Raw genomic sequence first — 24856 nt, forward strand, 5'->3', positions numbered from 1 at the left:
TGCTTCCTGTGTTGCACACGCGCGGCCGGACACACACATAGTAAATCTACGTCAAAAGGCATTTCCTAATAATAATAACGATGTATGCTGTGAAATTACTACCTAGAGCCGTGAAACGGCAGTGCAGCATGTGATTACCAGTACATCGTCCTATACTGTCTTCCGCCTTCTCTCTCTCTCTCTCTCTCTCTCTCTCCTACACATGCACTGTGCACCTCTCTCCATCTTTCAAAGGGTGTTCAGGTTAGATTGCTGCTACTCTGTAATGGACAGAGTCTCCACCAGCTGGGTATTTGCTGGCCAGTGGCCAAGTCAGTGGTGTAAAGTAACCAAGTACTGTACATACATGTACAGTACTGTATGTTTTATTTATTTATCAGTATTTACAATTTTCAATACTTTTACTTCTACTCCACTCAGAGAAAAATATTGTACTTTTACTCCACTACAATTTTATGAAAACTTTAGTTACTTTGTAGATTTAGGCACGCAGCAAAGTTCGTCAGGATCGGGACGTGACACACTGTCATGCTTGATTACCAGCCAAGGTGCCTGGACCGCAAGCCGCCCCCCTGGCCATAACGTCACCTGTTTTGTAGCGACGTTGTTGCTGAAGTCATCAGTCCATTAAAACCTACGGTAAAAAGTAAACTAGTTTGATTCAGTATAGTCCACAATGTCAGATTCAATAGTACAAAATCAGTGCTGCTGGCTGTGTGGGGTGAGTTTATTGAATGATAAGGGGATGTTGCAGGGCAACAGCAGTAGCTTCTCATTGATATGACGTCAAACGTTTTTTTTTGTCCCAAGTCCTGCACCACAGACCAATCAGAAGCATCGGGTGGATTCCTCAGATGTCCCGCCTCGGCGATAGATGACTTTCCAGGCTGAGTAGCGTAGTGACAAAACAAATCAAGGAACGCAGAATGAATAAGGCTGCAAACCAGGCTAAGATCTACACATTCATGTGTGTTGCATTGCGTCAGTATCTGAACAATTTGGAATTTTTTTGAGGGGGTCGTTGACGAGGTTGAGAACCTCTGCCATGAAACTGTATTGTACTGTATGTACTGCTTGGACATTAATAAGACTCTTATGATCTGGGCCTTTTGGTTCCGTTGTCAAGTTTATGAATCGATTTGGTGTTCATCTAATGTGGACTGGATTTTGCAAAAGAAACTGATCAGCCTTGTAATCAGCAAGATCAGCTGAGGACAGACACACGCGCACGCAAACAGACGGCAAGGGAGATTAAAACCCACTTTGATCTCAAGGCTCCAAATCCAGGGGTGGTGTTTAAGTTTCCTTTTTGTTTTTGTAGTTGAACCTAAACACTTTTCAGTGCACGTCTAGGGCGTCTTAAACGTCTCGTCACATGATGAATGTTTTAACCGAAGCCTCAAACCAAGCGATAGCTCACCGTCTGGCTTTATGCTGAGTGGGATGTTTGAGGATAGCAGCTGTGTGAATGCACGTGCAGGTGTGTCTCCACGTGTGCATGTGCGTGTGTGTCGTGTGTGTGTGTGTGTGTCGATCCAGGTTTTTTTTTTCACACCCACACTGTCACACTTGTCACTTCTTAAAAAACCCACATAACCAGCGTATCCCTGTCTCACCCACCCTAGCCACATACAGTACATGCATGCATGCATGTGCTTGTGCACCACACACACACACACACACACACACACACACACACACACACACACACACACACACACACACACACACACACACACACACACACACACACACACACACACGTGTTTAGAAGTGAAGTGCGAGCAATGAGAAGGTGTGAGACTCTGCGTGTGGGTATCACACTCATCGGTTCCCAGCGTTGGGCACACATGCTGTACACGCGCGACCTCTCACGACACAGAGCGTACTCCCCTGGGCGTCTCATGGTGTGTGGCTGTGTGCAAGGCCCCCCCCCCCTCCCGTGTGTGAGGAACAGTGGTCTGACACAGCCTGTCCCTTTAGCTCACTTCTAAACGTCTGACACAGAGAACACGGAGGTCACGCACGCGCCCGCGCATACACACACACACACACACAGAGAAGTGCTATGTCGTGCGTTTGCAGGTAGATGCTGGGCAGACCCCCTGCAGAGAGCTGTGTCTGACTCAGTTTGTCTACCAGTGCTCACAGTCGCCTCCCTGACCTCCACTACTTGCCTTCACTTTCATCTTCCACGCTGTTCTTCCACAGACCTGCATCCGTCTTTAGTTGGACTGTTAAAGTTAAAAAAGTTAAAGTCCCACCATTTGTCGCATACGTTACACATGCAGACACAGCCATGAATAATGTAGTAGTTATCCTACCGTTGATGCTGAGTGCCAAGCGGGGAGGCATTGGTTCCCATTTTTACAGTATGACCCGGCCGGGGGTCCCACTTTCAGGATGGACACTGGTAAAGAGTTGTGCAGAGTTAAGGTCATTGAACACTACAGGAGGACACTCTATAAGGAAGATGCTAAGGCCCGTCAAACAAAGCACAACTAGCTGTGGTGGTCACGTCATTTTCTCCTCCCAACATTTTGCCTCCAGTGTGGTTATTATAATGTACTTTTAATCGCCTCCGTTCTTTCACTCCGGTTCACCTCCACTCTTCTTGCATGAAACGACCCCCGGCCAGTGGCGTCTGCGCCGAGGCCCAGACGGAGAAGAGAGCGCTGTGCTTGATGTAATGCAACCCGTCATACAGTAGGGAGGGACACGGGGTCCTTGTCAGGAGAGGAGGGTGGCCAGGGGAGAGTCCATTAAAAAGTAAACCTGCCTGCTTGACTGTATCAATGATTTAGGGCTACCAGAAGGCACGGTAATGCTTCTGTTCCTTTGGCACCGAGGCATGGGAATGCCACACGTATGCACACACTTGCACGCGCACACACGCAGACACACAGACACACACACACACACACACACACACACACACACACACACACACACACATACACACTTTCATTCAGTTGTAAAAGGAACATGGTTTTAAGTGCTAAAGGCCCGATACACTTGTGTCGTGTATCGGAAATAGTTAATTGACAAGCTCACAACGCATCTTCGTGTATACAACTATAAGTACAAGACATAAAAGTACCGGTGTAAATCAGGCATAAGTGGTGTGTACTGTAGTCTGCCTCACACACACTTCCTCCCACTGAGGCTTTTCCACGCTGGAGGCATCTTTAGTGTTTTAAAGTAGCATAGCATAGCATACTAAACAAGGGCCACTTCGCAGCTGTTTGTCACCATCCACTATGTATGATCGCGTCGCTCTTGGGGGTCACATTGTTTTATTCAGTCACACTAATGTGTGTCTTTGTAGCGAGGCAGCAGTGGCATGTGGTCCATGCAGGAGAGTGGCTGACGGCACAAGGCCACAGTATTTCAAGTGTAGTGGTGGCGCTGACAGTGCAGAAAGGGAGGCCTGCACGGACGGACGTAGTCTAGTCCTATGCCTGGTTCATAGTTCTATCACGCAGTTGGGCAGCCACGCTGTGGAGCAGCAAACCCGAAATGTTCACGCACGCACCTGTCTGACAAGTCTTGTGTGTAAATACTCCACCGCATGGGGTTGGCTCTGTGGGGGAAATAGTGTGTCCAAACCACCGTGAGAGGAAATACTTTTTTGCACTTTTTACTCTGCAGTGCTCCGAAACGTTCCTGTTCTTATTGAATATACTGCAGTCTTTAAGTTCGGTCACGCATTTTTGTATACTACAGCCTTAACACTAGGCCTGTATTGAATATACTACTACGGCCTTCACACTAGGCCCGTTTACAATATTGACGTCTGTGTTTGGAGAAGAAGAAAAATCTTCCTCTTTGGATAAATTAGAACTTGTTCACCGTCAGTTGATGCTTCCTATCCATACGAGTAAAATCGCTGGGCTCATTTGTTTATTTTGGAATACAGTTCTCATACGACTCGATCTAAGATTTCTCTATGGGATTTTCAAAAATAACTCTGTGACCCAGGGGGGATAACGGCCTCTAGACGCTGTGATGTCAGACTTTGGTGCTCTATCAAGTTAGTATACTACAACCTTAACACGAGGCCCATCAATTATTTGGTATATACTATGCACTTGTGTTGAGCCTAATTTAAACCATGTTGTGTGCTGAAAATATACCTGATATAAAAGCTCAAGCTCACAATGTTGTATAAATTTGTATAAATCAACTACGCATTAGTTCCTTTTTTTTTTATTTTTTTTACCACAAATCCATTATTATCATGTTCTCTGTAGTTTCCACACTAGACTAAACTGTCGTTGAGATGTTACAGCAATAAAGTACATTTGAATGAGACTGATTGTGATTATCATTAGTCTGAAAACCTGTGTGTGTTTAGTTGGCCAGTCTGGTAGTAAATGCTATGTGTGAGAATGTTTTGTGCTTTTTCTTGTCGGTACCCAAGCTTGGGATTTTGTGTTGACTCTGATCCAATTAGACTGAGCCATTCCTCTGCCACGGGGTAAAAGTGTTCATTTAACATCATAGTGTAAAAATTAAGATTTTACTGTATAGGGTAGGTGTGGGAAGGAGGATGACTGAGTTAAGCAGTCACACCTGAGTCAAACTAGAACTGGACTCAGAGCTGGGTGTGGCTGCGCACCTGTTGTGCATGGACTTGATTAAGGCACAACCATGGGGGCAGTCAGACAGATATTTCGTGAAACCACTAAGGAAATCGGGACTTCCTGAAAGTTCATATAATGGCCTGTTGTGGCGCTGTCATTGGGCCCAAAAAAACCCATACTGTAGCTCCATAGAGGCCCATGTATTTGGGCCCAACTTCACCTAGACTGTATTACCTTAATAAACATGGTCATTAATACTTTCTGCTTCCAGTCACTAGTTTAAAGTCTCATTTCTCATGTCATAATATTCTTTTTGGAAAATTATGGTCCCATTTATTAAAGAAATGACCATAAAGTGGTCTGAGGGGCGTGGCTACCGTTACAGTCTATGAACGGGAGCCACCCCCCGTTCAGTCAAAATAAAAACCAACGAAGAGTAAGGGGGGAAGTCCCGCCTCGTTGTCTGGGCCAGCCAATGGCCAGCTGGGCCCAAACGGAGCCAGCCAATGGCCATCTGGGCCCAAACGGATCTAGAAATATGGTGACTTACATTGCAAGGAATTACAGGCTTCATTTTACGTACATGTTAGACCCGGGGAAAGCTTTGTCCATATTTTTTACAGTCTATGGGCACAACAGGATAAATCAGTCATCTCCACAAACACTCAGAAGATAGCCTCTGTCCGGACAGTGGAGAGATCGCCTCTCCTGTGTAATGTGATATTATTGTGTATAATTCCCTGCACATGGAAGGAATAAAGCTACAAACTCAAGGAAGCTGCCCTGTGTTGTGTCCTTCCTTGCCCTGGGTAGTGACTAGTCGGTCACAGTAGGTCTTCATACACCCCTTCATTCTGCCAGTTTGACTGTGGACTGCCCCTTCACCCCATTATTATACGCTTATCGGAGAATAGAGTCGGTCGCCTGGTCCACTTCTCCTGGATTGCGTTGGCATTTCAGGGGGATTTCAGCAGCATGATTGACAGCATTACAACGAGGCTGTCATTATCGTCTCTCTTGAGGTATAATTGTCTATAGTAATGTACAAGCAGCTCCAATCTAATGTGCTCTGGGTTTTCTCTATTTTTTCATTTTCTCTCTCTGTGTGTGTCTCTCTCTCTCGCACACGTGCACATGCACACACACAAACACGCCTAGTCTCTCTCACACACACACACACACACACACACACACACACACACACACACACACACACACTGCTTATCTCGCGTGCGTCCATTCAACTCATCGGAGAATCCTAAAGCTTTTTATAGCGGCCATCTGTCAATACCACTCCACAAAGTGGAGAGGGGAAACGTGCAGGCAGTGGCTCCGCTAAGCCTCGTTCTGGCCGGGCTCCAGCTGGTTCTGGGGGGGCCTGGCTGGGACTGGTTAACCCAGGCCTTGAGCAGCACCACTCTGCTGCCCTTAGCCTCCTCCATCAGGCAGATGGTTCAAACCTCTTCTCCCCCTCCCATCTTCTCCAGTGGCCGTGAAGTAGCTTGTAACAGTGTAATGAGTTAACTTCCAAAATGATCTACATAATTTAGAGACCCCCCCCCCCCCTCCTTATCCCCCAGGACCCTGCCGAAGCATTAATTAATATCAGTCTTCGCTATATCAGCCGACATCCCAGTGTGGGATATTCCTTCTGTCCTCTTTTTTTTTTTACACCCGTGGAATTTGATATGTTCTGTCACTAGAATGCAGCTTGCTAGGCGTCAACATTAACAACATGTATCGTTTCCTGCATGGAGAGGCTTCGTGCGGTCTGGTGGTGCCCAGTGAAATGTGGACACGGTTGTTACTTGGCCACGTACCACGCAGAGGTCGGGCCGGCGAAGCCATCTGACCTTGGCAGCAGGAGTTGTGAATAAATGTAAATGATAGATGGCTACATGCCCACAGGTTGCCCGCCTTTCTTGGTAGTGATTCCGTGGCAGCTGGCAATGATACACTCTGTCCATCCATACACAACACACTTGTTCTTACATTGCAGGGTTTTTCTTTTCGATACATGTTTACTAAAACCTTGTTCTCTCTCTCTCTCTCTCTCTCTCTCTCTCTCTCTCTCTCTCTCTCCCTTCACAGAACTCAATACGGCACAATCTGTCATTGAACAAATGTTTTCTCAAAGTGCCTCGTTCCAAAGATGACCCAGGGAAGGTAAGATGCATTATTTATTTGTCTGTCTGTCTGTGTGACACTCGATTGAGTGGAATTAATCGCCTTTTTTTTAATGTAGCATAGCAGCAGCTTATTGTTGCGAAACTTTGCATCTCGTGTTATCTGCTGTAGAAAAATGTTAGTTTTGAACGGCTGCCAGGGCCCTGACTGTCTGGAAATGCATGGTATGCTCATAATCTATTATGAACCTTCCGCCCCCCTACAAAATAGCATGGCAAATGTAACTCCTCAGTCCTCGCTGAGACCAAAGCAGTTCAGGAGATGTGGTTAAATGCCAATGGATGGTAGAGTTATGATGGAACAGATTTCTCTCTCTCTCTCACCTCTTCCTATAAGGATGTATAGATACAGTAGACATGTTACGGTGGGAGGGTTTGTTTCTAGGACCACCCAAAGATTATTTCCCCCATCTTATTTTACCTCAGAATCTCGAGGGATGTCCTCTGATGTATTCGGTCGTTTGTACATCTGGCGTCTACGAGCATATATTTAGTGTGATAAAGGGCTGCATAGGTCTAACCATATGTAGCCTAACCTAGATTCCATCCAAGCACTCCGAGAGTGTACTACACATGCTCGGGGAACTACACAAATAATTGTACACAACACACTCCCACAGATGACAAAACACACACACACACACACACACACACACACACACACACACAACACACAACACACACACACACACACACACAGAGAGAGAGAGAGGCATGAAGAGATATGCTTGGCTCTGTAGAGGATGGGGACTGAATGCTAATTTCATGTTTTGCTGTAATCCTCTGATATTGACACTCCTGGGACCTGCTCCACTAAATACAAAATAATCTATTGCTGTATGGATCCCATTCCAAATGCATGGCCAACATGCTCGCATCCTTAATGTTTAATTTGGAATTTTCCTCACTGCCTTCCCCCCCTGAAGACAACTTCAAAGAGGCGCTAGCCGCTTGTGATTCGTTGCATCAATATTGTAATGTGGCAGGGATATAAGAACTCCTGGTTGGATGAGATAGGAGAGGCATGTCACTCTCACACAATCTCTCTCTCTCTCTCTCTCTCTCTCTCTCTCTCTCTCTCTCTCTCTCTCTCTCTCTCTCTCTGAGATTGTGTAAGAGATGATGCTTGGTATGTACAGTACACATGCGCGCACGCATATCCTGTCTACCTCGGAGGTGGGAAAGCGAAGTCGAAGTCAAGTGTTGACTTTCATTACATTTTTTTTTGTATTTTATCTTACCTGGCCTCATGTCATGGACTTTAGCATCAATCTGCAGTGACTGATAACCAGTGTAATTACTATAGGTTGAGACGTGGAACATATATAAGTTTATACCGATTATATAGTGGGAAAATGGTGCTACAGTATCATTTACATTCAGAGGTTAGGGTGTCAGGGTTCATATTCAAGGTTTTCTTTCACCACATTAACCCTGGCATCACTATTTTGGGCATGTCATTAACATCTTCAAAAATTGCAGATCTACAAGCTTGGGATGCATCACATCGCAACACGCTGTGAACTTGTACATCGGCTGTTCTATCGACTTAAAGTGGTTAACAATCAGCAGAGCCTTTGTTTTTCAATGCTGCACAGTGCTTACTGTAATTTCACTATCACACCAGACGCCATAGACTCACTTGGCATTGCTACGGTATAATGCAGCATATTTGTGAATAATTTAACAACTCTTTATGTGGGGTTTTTTTTTCTGCTAGTAAGTCTCTGGGGAGGACGAGCAGAGAGATGCAGAAACTCCCTTCCCATGGGGTTGAACTTTTCTTTTCTTTTTTATCCTTTTTGCCTAATTAAAAAAAAGAACGTCACCCTTCCTGGCTCTCTTAACAGTCATGGGTTTGTGTCGCCTCCTGGAGCTCTAATTGAAACGGTTAACGGCTAAATATTAACAGCGAGACACGCTCGGATCACACGTGGCGGCTTCTGCATCTCACCTCAACTGTGCCCTCGTTCACGTCCGGGGTTTTGAAAACCTCCCGTCAGGAACGCAGGGGGAAAAGGCCTAATGAGGTTTTTCAGCATTTTAACTCTAGCCCTACATCGTTACGAAAATGTCTCTTCATCTGCGCTTGATTGCGCTGTGAATAATTCCTCCCTCCAAGGAAAATGTTAATTGACCCGCAAGCCTTGGAAATATTAAAACATATCATTTTGCCCCCTGAAGAATATAGGCCAGCACTGGGTTTTCTCTTTTTAATGATTGGAGCGGTTGTGCACAGCAAAAATCCGGAGTGTTTCTTGAACCACATGAGGGAAACAAAGAGAACTGTGGGCCAAACAAGAGTGGGCAACCCGTTATTGTACAGAATAGAATACAGTACTTGAGAAATGGATTGCTGGACGGTCTCCGCTTTTTCCCATTGAATTTTCTTATGGAAATATCAATTATTCTCACTGCTAAGGAAATAATTGTATAGGTCCTGATCTCACTTTCTCTTGACAACTGGGACTTTATCGGGGGTCGTATGAAATATTAAAAAATAGAATTCTGAACTTGCAGGGCCTCAGGGTTCAAAATCCCTTTTTTTAACAACTGTAAGCTGTGTTGCTTTTGGCTTCGGGGGTTGGAGCACCATTGAAAAATAAATTAAATGGGGCCCGAATGCAGAGATAAATAATGCAGCCTGGGTGTGGAATTGCTCGCTGCAGCCCCAGAGCCAGCCCGAGCTATTCTCTCCTTGATTAGCCCAGCTCAGACCTGAGAAGAAAGCCAACACACAGCAGGGCTGTTATAGCTGCTGCCAAGCTGCTGGGTCTGCGGCAGAGGAGCCTTCACCCCTCGCTCGCTACCTTAGGCTGAGGAAGTCCAGCTTCAGCAGAGGCTTAGCGTTTCACCACCACCGCTAGCAGTCCACCTCAATGCCTGTGTGCTGTGCAAACTCACTCAGGAGCAGCCTAGCCTTTCTTACTAGACACATGTATTTAACGATTGTTTTTAGTATGGATTGATAATTGTAGATTGATTAATTATAGGTTGATAATTGTATGGAAAGGTATAGAAAGGCCTAACCAGGGACTGGGGTCGAAAATTTGCCTCGGCTATAAACTCCATATACAACGCAACGGTTTCATGTTTTATAACTTGATACGTTGTTTTTTTTGTATTGTCCCTGTTAAATAAACGTATAAATAAAATGAAATAACTCTTTGGGTTAGGATGACAGACTGCGTTCATTTCAGCAGAAGAGACCTGTGCATTGGGAGTGCACACATTATTAGCTAAAGCCTTCTATGCAGAGATGCCAAAGAAATGTCTGAAGCCTCCTCTGTCATGTCCTTCCAGCGGGGAAGTCCCTCAGTCCAATACTAACATCCCTGTGATACCAGGTCATATTGTGTGTGTGTGCGTGTGCATGTGCGTGTGCTCGTGCGCAAGTGAATCTTATCCTGTTGTGAACTGAGCTCACTGGTTGGTTCTCCTGTCTGCAGGGCTCCTACTGGGCCATTGACACCAACCCAAAGGAGGACTCCTTGCCCACTCGGCCGAAGAAGAGGCCACGATCCGGAGAGCGGGTGAGTCTGGGTCAGAGAAGTCTGTAGAATGCTAACGGAAATGAACGATCCTCATTATCGCTCATACTGTACGCTATCCTTTTTTTGTCTTCTCTCTGCCAGCATACTCTACTCTGCTACTGTACGCTCCTACCTCGCCTCTTTCTTTCCCATCCTGTGCATTTGTGTTCTGTTTCAGCCTCACTTTATTTTCTTCCTTCGTTGTTTTCTCCACCCCCGCCCCCCACCCCCACTTCTCATCTGCTCCATCTCACATATACGTCGTTGTTGTTGTTGTCACATCCCGCATCGTCTCCCCACCCTCCTCTTCCTACCTCGTGTTACAGGCCCCCCCGGTAGGAGTTATACATATCCAGACTTTATGTAACTGCCTCGCTCCAACGTAGCACTGCTTGCCGGTCATGAAGTGGAGCTCCTTATTAATAAACTATGCCCGAGGCGGCCATTACATACGTTGCATTCATCGCTCATTTTTTTTAACAAACATCAATTAATGGCGAGGCCGTGTGCGCTGGTTATTCTGAGCGGGCAGAGCTTTTGGCTTTAATTATGGATGAGTCTTGGTCCAGCATAACGTTAGTGAGATGGAGCTCAGACTGACCTGGCCCTGGGGCATCCCACTGCTGCGGCCCACCGCCGCTACCTCCACCTCCTCCCCCCGCATAGAGCTGACCACAGGCTACTGTTGGATACAGGACACTGTTTACTGTGCTGGCTAGGCACACACGCACACACCACACCACACACAGTATACACCTAAAGTAATATATCTATAGATACAATTTTTTAAGGTTATTGGGTGAATTTGTAGAAGTTGCTTAAAAGAAGAAAGTGATTGATCAGGTACGTTGTTCATCGGCGTATAGCCTGGTTCTATTGATTGTAGTGGCAGCCAGGGTATACCATTGCGGCCTCCCGCAGACTCCGCGAATGCAGCAGAGCAATTCCGCGCCAATTTCTGAGGGCCTCAGACTATACTATGCACAGGGTTCATATGAAAGGGATTAATAACTCAAAACATTTATGGGCCTGGCCAAGAAGTGCAATGCAATCAGTAACATCTTAAAACCAAACAGACAGGCAACTAGTGTAGGAAGGTTTGCATAGGAATATGTTCTCGTCTACTTGTTCAGTTAAAAACCTCTGGCAGCAGTATTCTTTAAAGTTTAGAGCTTATTTTGTTCAATACACGTTAGTGTAGTGTACCGTGAAGAGCTAAAGGCATGCACAGTATTGATCAATAGACGAATAACAGTTTAAGTCCAAAATAATTATCCATAATGTATTAATGATGGATAAGGGGTCAGGACAACGAGGCCTTTTCGTGGAGGAGTCCATAAAATTTTGACCTAAAGTGTTATTCGTCTATATTACTCAATTGATCTGATCCTGGATATCTAAGTTTATAAGGTTGGAATCAAATAAGACACCAATGTTTTTGGTAAGAGACCTGACCTAGTTGGATAAACAACCAAATGATGACAATTGGATAAGCAATTGAAGATGGTTGGACGGAAGTGATCTGGGCCAATTGTAAGAATTTCAGTTTTCAGTTAAATTGAAGGAAATTATTTGACATCCAGGCCTGTATTTTGCGTGTCTTAAGTACCAGGTCTTATTCCCTAACTTGAGTAAACTAACGACCTGTAATATAATATACGATATGCAATATTAACTACTGCAATATTAACATTGCTTTACCAATATTTGCAATATATATATATATTTGAGGAATATATAGCCCATATTGTAGCCTACTCGATGTGAGGGCCTACAACCAAAGACTGAAACAGAGGCTCACTACATTTTTGTCTTCTTGCTTGTGCAGTCCCATGATGTATGAATGAATGGACCATTCTAAAGTGGTTTGAGTAGGCTAGGCACGTAGTGCATAGAAAAGTTCTATAAAAATGCTATCCATTATTATTATTATTAGATTAATGGATTTGAAATGTATTGTGATGACATAATTTTGATATTGTTGCGTTTAATCAAACCAACAGAGTGAGTTACATCCTGGCAAGACCTGAGGGGGTTGTATGTATTTGAGGAATAATGTATAGCCGAGATTGTAGCCTACTCGATGTGAGGGCCTCGACCACTAGATGTGAGGGCCTCGGCCACTAGATGTGAGGGCCTCGGCCACTAGATGTGAGGGCCTCGGCCACTAGATGTGAGGGCCTCGGCCACTAGATGTGAGGACCTCGGTCACTAGATGTGAGGGCCTCGGCCACTAGATGTGAGGGCCTCGGCCACTAGATGTGCGGGCCTCGGCCACTAGATGTGAGGGCCTCTGCCACTAGATGTGAGGGCCTCGGTCACTAGATGTGAGGGCCTCGGCCACTAGATGTGCGGGCCTCGGCCACTAGATGTGAGGGCCTCTGCCACTAGATGTGAGGGCCTCGGTCACTAGATGTGAGGGCCTCGGCCACTAGATGTGCGGGCCTCGGCCACTAGATGTGAGGGCCTCGGTCACTAGATGTGAGGGCCTCGGCCACTAGATGTGAGGGCCTCTGCCACTAGATGTGCGGGCAGTGTAGCGGCCCAAACCTCTAGTAATAATAATTGTCAAATATGTTGTAATAAGTAAAAACAACTGCAAAGCAGATCCAGATATGCCAATCCGCTGTAATATATGTAAATATGATCAGTACTTATTTAGTGCCAAATGCTGCACTAAAGTCCAACAAAACATTTATGGAACAATCATCAGTGTTGTGACGCTAATAAGTGCAGTATCTGTATTATGGTGCTTTCAATAACCCAACTGGACCATGTTTCTTTCTTTATTTCTTTAGAAGAGGCTCTACGCAAGCAGTTCAAAATAAAATAACCAGGGACAGATTCAGAAGATGGGGAGCTATTAAAATCTAAACCACTTCCGACACATTTTCAAATGTGGAGGGTATAACATCATACATACTGTACATCAACAAGGGAAGAGAATGATTTCATGTGAGACTCAATAATAAATGTGATCACTAATAAGGATTGGCATGAACTGGCTTAAAGGTATATTCAGTGATTTCACTTAATTCAAATATTATTATTATTATTTTGTTTTGTTGTGATAATCCTCTCTACTATAGAGTGTGCTGAAAATATAAGGAGTTCCTCCCTGTCCCCAGTTAACCCCTGGGGGTCAAAAAACCTTAGGTTTCGTTTTTGGCTCTCTATCCTGATTGGATGAAAGGCTTAGGTCCCAGCCAAAAACGAAACCTAAGGTTTTTTGAGTGAAATCACTGAATATACCTTTAACCAATTAACCCCTATTATACATAGTTGACCGGGGTCCCCCGTGGGTCGGCACTAGGTATGCTCCTTTCCCCCCCCGCTCAATAACCATTCTCTTTAGCAAAAATAGCACATCTACAAGCTCACAATGTGTCGTACTCGTAACGTGATGTGTTGCACTTTTACTTATTTCAGGGACAGTAGTAGTACCCATTAATGAACATTTCAATCAATTCACATGGTTGCGTGTAAATATGACATATTTAGCTACATACAAATACGAGAAGTACACCACAGTGATAACATGACAAATAGAGAAAAACAACATACAGGTGCCTAGAAAGTAAAAACTACCATGCCTAATTTGTGTGTATGTCCATGAGTGTAGTGAATTTGGCATTACAACTTCTTCACTTGGAAGATTTACACATTGAAATTGATCTGGTTTAAGAGCCGGTCAGTATTAAATAAAAGGGCTGTGTTCATAAGCATGAGTTAGGTCAGAAAAATACTTATAATATTACATAGAACCCCTAACTAACTTACTGTAAGAAGCTGTTATGCTGAACCTGAAGCCCTGTGTTCTTCCACCTACTGTACGTACGTTACACCTACGTTCAATTCTAGGAATATTTTGTATTATAGGTGTGTACGTTTATCATACATACAGTCCATACAGGAGGGTACATGCATATACATACAGTATATATATATATATATATATATATATATATATATATATATATATATATATATATATATAATCACCACTACTCATGCACTCAACCACATGTGCACATACATGTACACGGGCACACACTTTCACCCTCATTGCTCATTCAACTCAACGTGCACGTGTACGTGTACGCAACGCATCAGAGACACAGGGGTGACGGAGATGAGCCAGAAGCTCCTGTGTGTTCACACGATGCGCACCATGTCACCAGCATACAGCGGCCGTTTCTTTCTTTGGTGTTGTAAGGCGAGAAGATGTAGAGGTTGAATAAAGTACATTAATTTCATGCATATTGCATCCTAATGTGCTACAGCGACATCAAATCAGACCGCGTCTCCTCTGATGTGTATAGCCTGACTCGAAAAGGATGCACTAAAGTGAAGCACGTGGGGCTTCTGTATTCGGTGTGATATGTACCTGTATGTGCAGCTTCCACTCACCCCCAACACACAGAGACAGACATTAGCATGCACATATTACTACATTAGTGACGACTTCAACATTGTAGAATGGCGCTTTATGAATGCCATTTTTAACCCTAAGCCATCAACATGTTCGTACACGGACAAATGTGTCGAAAGGCGAAGACTTGGTCTTGTCCGTGGCCCATTTTTGATTTTCTGTTTTACACACCATTATAATGTTCTTCTAATCCTATACGATGACATAACACCAACCTGAATCCTTTTCTTGTAAGACGAACTCTACAAATATATATTTTTTAACCACAATGTAACCATTTCTCTTGTCCTCACAATCTCAAATTCTACTGTACATGTGGGGACATTTGGACCTCACAAGTATAGCAATACAAGTACACACCCACGCACGCATGCACACACACAGACACACACACACACACACACACACACCAGCCTTCTCCCCAGACGCCGTCTGCCTACGAGGCATTCCATTAAGAGTCTCAGACATTGAAATTGAGAGTTTGTGAAATCTCATTTATGTTTATCATGAATTAAAAAATGGTATTGTTGGCAGCCAATCCTCTTACAGTAAGCAGTTTTGGGAGACAGGCATGGCAGAGTTATCTCTCTCGACCGTGCACCCGCGCTGTGAGGAAGTGTAAGTGTGTGTGTGTGTGTGTGTGTGTGTGTGTGTGTGTGTGTGTGCACTTCAAATGTGACCTAAATAAAGGTGCTGCTGTTCTATTGTTATTCATAAATTGTCCTACAGTGCGTTTTGTGCAGGCTGCAGAGTGCAGACAGGTACAGTATGCCTCTCTCTCACATAAAAGACATAAAGCCCTACTGGTCCATGGAATTCCTTTTACTGCTGCACCTGCTGTGAGATCTATCATATTTGATAATTGGATAATGGTGGTTTGTTTCTGTCTCTCAATCTTCCCCCTCCATATCCCTCCTCCCCCCCCCTGCACACACACACATCCACCCCCTCCCATTCATCCCCCCCCCCCCCCCACAGGCTTCCACGCCATACAGCCTGGAATCGGAGTCTTTGGGGATGGAGTGTATGATCTCTGGAAGTGCCTCTCCAACGCTGGCAATCAACACTGTGACTAACAAGGTACTCACAAAAACCCAGCTCCACTTCCAGCCGCACACCTGGCTACACCAGCTGCACCTTGACCCCGCCCACTTCTACCAACCACCTACAGCACTGTTCCCCACAGACACGCTCACACACAGAATCACGTGTGCGTGCGCCAAAGGCCACAAAAACAACACACTTGCATGCCTAAAGCTTTGTTGCAGTGCAGCCCACACCGAAACTAGCACTGAGTCCTATCTGCACTGCAGCACCTTCTCAGCCAAGGCAGATTTTAGTTTTTCTTTGCTGCAGCGGGGCGGCGTGCACTTTTCCAACCGTGATCCACATGGTGACGCCTGGGCCGACACTTTTTGGCAACTAGATAGACTTTACACACGCCCTGGCACACCTGAAACAGGATACTCCCACACCCTCGTGGGAAATCTCTCTGCTCTCACCTTTTGTGGGAGACGAAACTTGTAGTCCTGTAGCTATGCTGCAGCTTTCCACCGCGCTACGCGTGAACGCCCATATCAGTCATAACACCTCAGCGATACAGGTGGACGCCCCTGTCAACCGTTACACTATGGTGATACAGGTGAACGCCCCCTGTCAACCGTTACACTATGGTGATACAGGTGAGCGCCCCCTGTCAACCGTTACACCATGGTGATACAGGTGAGGGCCCTTGTCTCATAGCACCATGGTGATACAGGTGAGGGCCCTTGTCTCATAGCACCATGGTGATACAGGTGAGGAACCCTTGTCTCATAGCACCATGGTGATACAGGTGAGGGCCCTTGTCTCATAGCACCATGGTGATACAGGTGAGGGCCCTTGTCTCATAGCACCATGGTGATACAGGTGAGGGCCCTTGTCTCATAGCACCATGGTGATACAGGTGAGGGCCCTTGTCTCATAGCACCATGGTGATACAGGTGAGGGCCCTTGTCTCATAGCACCATGGTGATACAGGTGAGGAACCCTTGTCTCATAGCACCATGGTGATACAGGTGAGGAACCCTTGTCTCATAGCACCATGGTGATACAGGTGAGGAACCCTTATGGCGCTACAGGTGAGCACCCTTGTCGATCATAACGCTGCAGCAGTGCAGGTGAGGGCCCCTGTCGTTCATAACGCTACAGCAGTGTAGGTGAGGGCCCCTGTCGATCATAACGCTGCAGCAGTGCAGGTGAGGGCCCCTGTCGTTCATAACGCTGCAGCAGTGCAGGTGAGGGCCCCTGTCGTTCATAACGCTGCAGCAGTGCAGGTGAGGGCCCCTGTCGTTCATAACGCTGCAGCAGTGCAGGTGAGGGCCCCTGTCGTTCATAACGCTGCAGCAGTGCAGGTGAGGGCCAGTCTAAAAGCCGGGAGAGAAGCTGCATCCACTGCTGCATAGACATTTAAATAGGCTTTTGAACCTTAAACCCTGTGGGGGCAGCTCTCTAGAGCTCTTTGCAAGAGTCTCTTATTAATTTGCTGCAAGCTTTGGAAAAAATAAATAAATAAAACTGGCCTTAGAATGAACAGTGACGTTCATGGGAAGAGGAGTGTGTGTGTATGGGAGGTCGGGGGCACTGGAGTGCTGAGAATAGGAAGCACGAGTGTGTGTATGTTGGTACTTATGGTGTGTGTGTGTGTGTGTGTGTGTGGCAAGAAACCTTGTATATCCATGCCTCAAATCTTTATGTACTGTAATACCTTACTTCAGTGGTGCACAAAAGTGGAGGAATACAGGCAAACTGGTAGGTCTACTACTGTACATGCAGCGATGAACTGACCACAACAAAGTGCTCGCTGGGGCGCCGGCTGGCCTAGCAGTCCAGGCGCATGCCACATGTTTGAGTCCCGTTCATGACGACCTTTGCTGCATGTCTCTCCCCTTCTCTCCCTCCCGCTTTCCTGTCTGTCTTCACTAATAACTATCAATAAGTTGCTCGCTAAAGCATTAATTTTAGGGAATGTATAAAAAACCCTACATTTTTTATTTTGTGTTCAACAGTGTTGAACTGTGACTTCTGCCATTCAATAAGTCAAGTCATTTAATTTTCCAAATCACAGGAGTCGGTAGCAGACAACTGAACAATCTAAACAACTTCTGAACTTGTTGGCTGTATCACGGTTTACTAGGGAATTATGTCTGCTTGTGTGCATGCGTGCGTTTGTGTGTGTGGCGTGTGCAGCACATGTTTATGGAAAGACAAAGTGTGTTTTTTAAATTAGTTTCTTTTGTGTTCTGTTGATTGTGACAAAAACGCTGTTGCCGTGGTGAAGTGAACGGAGGACAAAAGTGGAATAGCATAGAAGACCTGAGACCTGGCTCCTCAGAGAGAGATTGTTTCTCACTGTCCTGCACAGTAAACACACTACAGGCCACGCCTCTCTCAGAGCACTGTGCCAAGCCACAGGAATTCCCTCTCTCTGTTTTTCTCTCCCTCTTTCTGCGCTCCTCCGTTCCCGCCTTACAGCGTCGACCAATGGGAGACAGTGGCAGGAGGCCTACTGAACCAGTGAGATTTTTTATTTTTTATTTCCCTCTGCTGTCGGACATTCCTCGGAAGATTCTCTTCCCTCCCCCCCCCCCCACCCTTTTTTTTTTCTCGCAGCCTTTCTCACGTAGACTTTTTCTTTTTTTTTCTTACTTTCTTTTCTTTTTTTCTCTACACACAGGCTGTTTTCGGAGGCAGCCCCGTGCTTAACGTTGCCGTGAATGAGATGAAAGTCTACTGGCACTGGAGTGTGATGATGAAGGCGAAGACGGTCGGGAGGGGAGGGGTGTGGAGGAAGGAAGTGTATTTGCTGAGGAATAGCTTGGTCTTTTCTGCCATCTTAACCACTTAAGCCCTATTTTATTCTGAGGCTATTCCAGAAATAGATGATGCACATCATTGTGGTGCGATATGTTGTGAGCTGGTAGATCACATAATATTATTTTCAAAACATTTAGAAAAATGGCGAAACATCTTGAACATTTTTTGAAAGACTGTCTATCACGATGACATGAACAAAAAAGAAGGGAGAGTCAGAGGGAGTTCATGTGGTTGACTTACACTTTGTCACACGACAGGGACACTCGCCGGACGCCTTGGTGTAAAAATCTGTTATTTTCAAGCAAGCTTTACTATTGTACGACAATTTATTTTAAATTAGGCATTATCCCTCACGTCTCTCGCTCCGTCTGTTGAATCCTATGAGCTTGGCTTCCGCTGAACACTGGCTGCCATTGTTGGAGACACCTGGGCCAATCTCGCTTTGATTTCATAATCCATGTCTCATGCTACAGATTAGGCCTCCATGTAAAAGACACCTCTGGCTTTTTACTTGATTCACTGCTAAGAATAGCAACAGCCACTCGCTCGCCTGCTAACTAACACCGTACATAGTATTTACCGTGGAGGGGCTTCTGCCTGTGTGAGCATGCTTGCCAGTATGCGTGTATGCATGCTTGTGTCTGTCTGTCTGCGTGTGCGCAATGTTGCACACGCATGCGTGAAAGTGTGGTGCATACACTTGAGTGTGCGTGTGGTGGACATGGGCATGTATCATATGTTCGTGCTTGCCCGCCGCGTATGTGGGTGACTGGGTGAGACATGACTGGGGTGTTCAATCTGCGCATGTGCATGCTCAAGTGGGTGTCTTCACCGTAGGGTCTTCTACGCAAATGCAAAACCGCAGAGAGCAGTGAGTTTTTTTGACATGATCACAGTTTATGGATGAGGGTGGGTACTAAAAATAGATTTTTGTGGTGGGAGACTAAAAGCCCCTTTTTATGAGTTCATTACATATAACATTTATACTTCTGCGTGCGCTGTTTTTGATTAGCATTGCCGGGTTGATTTTCAGACTATGCCTGAGCCCTCGGTCGTAGCTGCTCATTGAGTTCCCCCTTCACGCTAATGAACACTGGAGCCCAGCCCACACGGAGTGGTGGAAGGCTACAGACGACTAATGAGCTTCTCTTACCCCACCACATCACATGCACACTCAAACATACTTCTTTGCTCCCCCTCCCCCACCCTCCCTTATACAACATTGACTGGATTCAGCATCCTCCACTATCTCTCTTTTTTCTTTTCTTTTTGTTGTTTGTGGTTTTGTGAATTTGCTGCATCTCAGTCTTATCACAGTGCTGTAAGCAGCCCAGTTCCATTATTATTATCACGGTGTGATTGGATGCCCCGGCTGGCTCTGCGTGTAAGTGTCCGGCTGGCCGGTGAGCCTGCCTGCTAATCATCCGCTCAATCACGTCAGAGGAGGGAAGTTGGACAGTCTGGCTTTACCAGTGTCCCCGTTGCCTGGGCAGCAGCAGGCTGTAGCCTTTAGCAGCAACCATAGGCCTTTGCTTTACTTTATTACTTTATTTGTTTATTTGGACAGCACAATGCATATTAATGGACGTCACATGGACGTAAATACACCGGATATAGCACAGTTGCTCATTTTTATCCGCAGTCCTCACAAGAAACACAAAACGGAAAACAGACAGGCAAACAGTGGAATAAATTTACATAACATTACATAGGGAACACAGCATAAAAATAATATAAAAATAATACACCTAAAATAATCATGAATGGTTGCTTTGGTTTTCAAGCAACCATTTTTTCAGATTGTATTTAAAAGATGGAAATGTAGCACAATCCCTTATACGCAGAGGAAGGCCATGCTACACAACCCTGTACTTAGAGGACATTTTGTCCGAATGTTGTTTGCCGGTGCGGCACTTCGCAGTCTCATGGAGTGGTTGCTCTGGTACTGATTCCCCTATCTGGCTTTCGTTTAATGAATTCATGTAGGGTCTTGTATAAGACCCCAACCTGAAAATGTTAACGTTATCCGGAGGATGTTACAATGATGATTTGAGTGGGGCTTCCTGTCAAACACTTTGAGCGCGCTCTTGTAGAGCTAGGGATAGGATAGGAGATAGGATCATACAGTGAAGATACAATCTGGCCGCTCCAACTGTCAGGAATGGTCTAATTTTTTTTTAATTTTGAAGGTTGAATTTAATCGTATTAGTGACTTTCTTAAAGGTTAGGGTTGAGTCTAATATGACTCTGAGGTACTTGAACTCTGGGACAAGGTCAAGTTCCTCTCCACCCAGAAACACATTTGAGGACTCCAACACAACTGGTCTTTTAGAGAAGGCCATGCAGACTGTCTTTTTGGCATTCAAGAGCAGACATGAATCTATAAGCTATTAACCTCGCCTCACCAGGCTTTCCACCACCTCGGAGGAAAGCCTGGTCTCTGTTTCAAAAGTCTGTATGATCCTGTCAGGAGCGGATGATATCGTTATGTCATGTTGTAGTTGTTTTGTAGTCGACAGGCAGGAACAACAGGCGGCGGCAACTTCCTTTTTCCTCTCAATAAAAGCTCTCGTAGCCTGTAGCTTTTATTGAGAAAAATCGGTTTGAGGGAAAAGGAAGTTGCCGCCTGTTGTTCCTGCCTGTCGACTACAAAACAATACTACAACATGACGTAACGATATCATCCGCTCCCGACAGCTCCCGAAACTCACAGCACATTGTAAGCTTCTATTTCCCATCAAATTCTTGCCTATTATGCCAATGCCCAGAACAAGGAGGCTAGAGTTCATGTGGTTAATCGCCTGAGGGCTACTGCTGCTGCTGCTGCATTATTGTGCTGATCACAGAACCTGGCCTGTTCTGCTCAGCATGATGAGCTGCAGGCACACTCGGCCAAGGACAGACGGATGGACAGACAGACAAACAGACTGTCTGTGAGCACTGATCTCAAACTGCCAGTGTACAGTCACACCGCCATCGCTGCCATATTCCACTCATCCTGGCCCTCGACACAGAAAAATAACCCTCCACACATGTGTCTATTCTCTATGGAGCTCATTATGTTAATTAATCCAGGTTGTTCTTCTTCCTATTGTCTTAATTGTGAGACTACTTTATTTGGGAAGGGCAGGAAGGCTGAGCCTGTTTTAGTGCATAATTAACATTGTTGTTTTGATGTGCCTCGGCTGTTTCCGGTCATTTTTTATTTTATTTTGTTTTTCTCACAAGCTAATATTGAAAGGTCAGCGTCTCGGGTGCACCGAATACCTTTTGTTCGAGCTGTCCCAAACCTGATTTGCACTCCTCGAGCAGATGTGTCTGACACCGCCGCGAGTGTGACCTTTTAAGTCATGGGGTGCATCTCACCCCACTAACTTACGTGTTCAGCAGGAGTCACTGACTGACTGTCTGTCTGTTCAGCCTCATGTGCACTAGGTCTCCCAAACACCCTGTCACTTCTCAGGAAGAATAGAGAGAAGGAGGGGGGGAAAAAAAACACTCTGCCACTGCCAGCCATTACGGCAAGTTGATTCATGCGCTACGCACTCATGCAGAGGCATTAAATTCCCATACCCAATTACGTCGGTTAAGTATAGCCCAATGTTGCATTCCTAACAGTTTTTTTTTTTTTTACCCCTCCCCAATCCATTATTCCACAAAAATGCTGACATACTATCAATATGTTAATGACTGTAAAAGGCACAAAACATGCTTATTATTGCATGTATCTGTGTGTGCACTTTGAAGTGTACTGTATGTGTGCAGCGTGCCAGGGGATTGACAATGGCTGCACAAGAAGGAACTGTGTGTGTGTGTGTGCACACGCGTGTTCTGAACATACACTAATGGAGGCATTTTATTTATTTGTGTATTTCAGGTGGCGTTGTACAACACGGATCAGGAAGGCAGCGACAGCCCGAGAAGCAGCCTTAACAACAGCTTGTCTGACCAGAGTCTGGCGTCCGTCAATCTGAACAGTGTGGGCAGCGTGCACAGCTACACACCGGTGAGACCAAGGAACAGTACATCCTAGCGCCGAGCAATATCATCCATATTTTATTGACGCGGTGATATGATACTAGTACGCATCGTGATACTGTGTGGTATAAGTTTTGTCTTTCGGCTATCGTCACGATGCAATATTGTCAATTTTGGTCAAAAGAATTGTGATATTTGATTTTTTGCCCATCTCGCCCCGGCCCTGCTGCATTTCATTGAAAGCAGGAGCGGCTAATTTGCCTGTACCAGAATGCAATTTGCACAATCCATTCTACAAGCAATATGCTAGCCAAGAACTGCTATTACGTTGCAAAGGCCCCAGGAGGGTCTGTTCAGATGGAGTCAGCCATAGACGGCAAACAGACCAAGGGATCAGGGCGGGCCTGCATTCGGAGTGCAACATCAGAGGGGTGGGATGGGGGGGGGGTCTAAGGGAAACGGAGTGATGCACACGCTCCTGGAAGCCAGACAAAGAGAAGCGCTGCCTCTGATGTCCTCCCACCAGAGATGCCCCCTCTTTGGTGTGGTCCTCCCGCATCCTAGAGTGCACTCTGCTCCAGGCGCTGGGCATCGATCGGCCCAGCCTGATGGATGTGCTCTCTCTCAGCAGAAGCGGCGGCTCACAGCAGACACTCCGGCTTTATTATTGCTTCTTCACTCCACCAAGCCAGACTGTAGCCCTGCACTTAGACAGTCTGCCCACATCCAGGGCTCCAAACGTGCCAAGATAGAAAAATGGCATGTGCCGTCTTCCCGTACCAATCGCTATGGTTTTGACATCACCGCATTGCCCATGGAAGATCTGATATAACTGACCCTTATCGCTTAGAGGGGAATGCTTCTTTGCATTTGCCCGCTCGCAGAGATAGTGCATGATAATATTGATCACCCACACAAATTCATGCGTAAATGGATGCTTATTTGTACAAAGTGTTGATATTGATTTTGTTTTAAATACATTTTGCTAGGCCACCTGAGTATTGACTCGTGTCCATTTGAGTTGCTCTCTTAATACAATGTGAGCCAAGAAAGCGAGAGCTGCATGGCCCCATTATTGTCAAAGTCTTCCCAATGTTCGTCACAAGAGTTTGAGTTACTGTCACTCACCTCTTTCGGTACACGATTTGTTCCTTTAAAAGACTGCTTCAGCCATTGCATGGCTTGGAAGCATGACTTTGTGGTTCTCTGTTTTCTTAGTAGTATGTACAGTATGTGGTCATATCTCAGCTGAAATAAATGATTACATTACTCTTTATTCATTAGTGGTACTCCGTCCCAGCAGTCTGAGAATGTGTTGTAGGGCACTGTAGCAGCTTTATTTGATTTAGAAAACACAGATTTATGTGTTTTAGTCAGTGTTATGACTGACTGGGAAATAGAAAATCACTCCCTTGGCACTCCTCATTCCCTGTATGACATATTTTTGACTAGTTTTGGTACTAGTTAGGTTATGCAGATGAATGTAGGTTATACGCAATATTGTTCACCTATGTTATGTATGTGTAGGTAGACATATACTGTAGCATGTTCTGATCAAACTTACTTACTTGGTTGGTATCCTAGTAATAGAGTTATTTCAATAGAGGTTTCTCAGTGGCATTTTGAAGGACCCGGAAGACTGACGAAGTCTTCCGTAGTAGTGTCGATATGATTGGTTGGCTCCTATGATAGTACCCCTCGAGTGTCGATATGATTGGTTGGCTCCTATGATAGTACCCCTCGAGTGTCGATATGATTGGTTGGCTCCTATGATAGTACCCCTCGAGTGTCGATATGATTGGTTGGCTCCTATGATAGTACCCCTCGAGTGTCGATATGATTGGCTGGCTCCTATGATAGTACCCCTCGCGCTGTTCTTGTGGTACCTGTACGTCACGAAATTCATTCATGAATTTAACCTGGGCCCAGCCCGCCTGCAGTTCCAGTTTTGACCACTACCGGTCGGTGGCTTCAACGTTGCCCAGCCGTTCTGGGGGCTTGATCCTAGTCACTTAGTAACACTTCATTCCTCTCTTTGCACTCTACTTACTGTAATATAAGTACTATACACTCTACTTACTGTAATATAAGTACTATACACTCTACTTACTGTACTATAAGCCAACAGAGTTGTTTGTTGACTCGGGTTCATGCCATTTACATTTACATGCCATATGTAATGTGCAAATGTAGTAAGAACATTTAAAAATATATATTTTAATATATACCAATTTGACAAAACATTTAAAAAGCCACCGCTCATCTGCTGAAAGATTAAAGTGAGGC

At 45.3% G+C, this 24856-nt stretch overlaps 1 protein-coding gene across 2 annotated transcripts in view; it reads left to right on the plus strand.

Moving 5' to 3' along the window:
- foxj3 (forkhead box J3) overlaps positions 1-24856 on the plus strand; it is a 108535-nt gene that overhangs the window by 73308 nt on the left and 10371 nt on the right. For both annotated transcript variants that reach the window (XM_083771969.1, XM_083771968.1), the window contains exons 3-6: positions 6678-6752; positions 10222-10305; positions 15716-15817; positions 22470-22598. In XM_083771969.1, the coding sequence (XP_083628095.1) occupies positions 6678-6752; positions 10222-10305; positions 15716-15817; positions 22470-22598 (390 nt within the window). The remainder of the gene's footprint in view (positions 1-6677; positions 6753-10221; positions 10306-15715; positions 15818-22469; positions 22599-24856) is intronic.

The sequence above is a fragment of the Protomyctophum parallelum genome, assembly GCF_964188405.1.
Source record: "Protomyctophum parallelum genome assembly, chromosome: 8".
Lineage (NCBI taxonomy): Eukaryota > Metazoa > Chordata > Actinopteri > Myctophiformes > Myctophidae > Protomyctophum > Protomyctophum parallelum.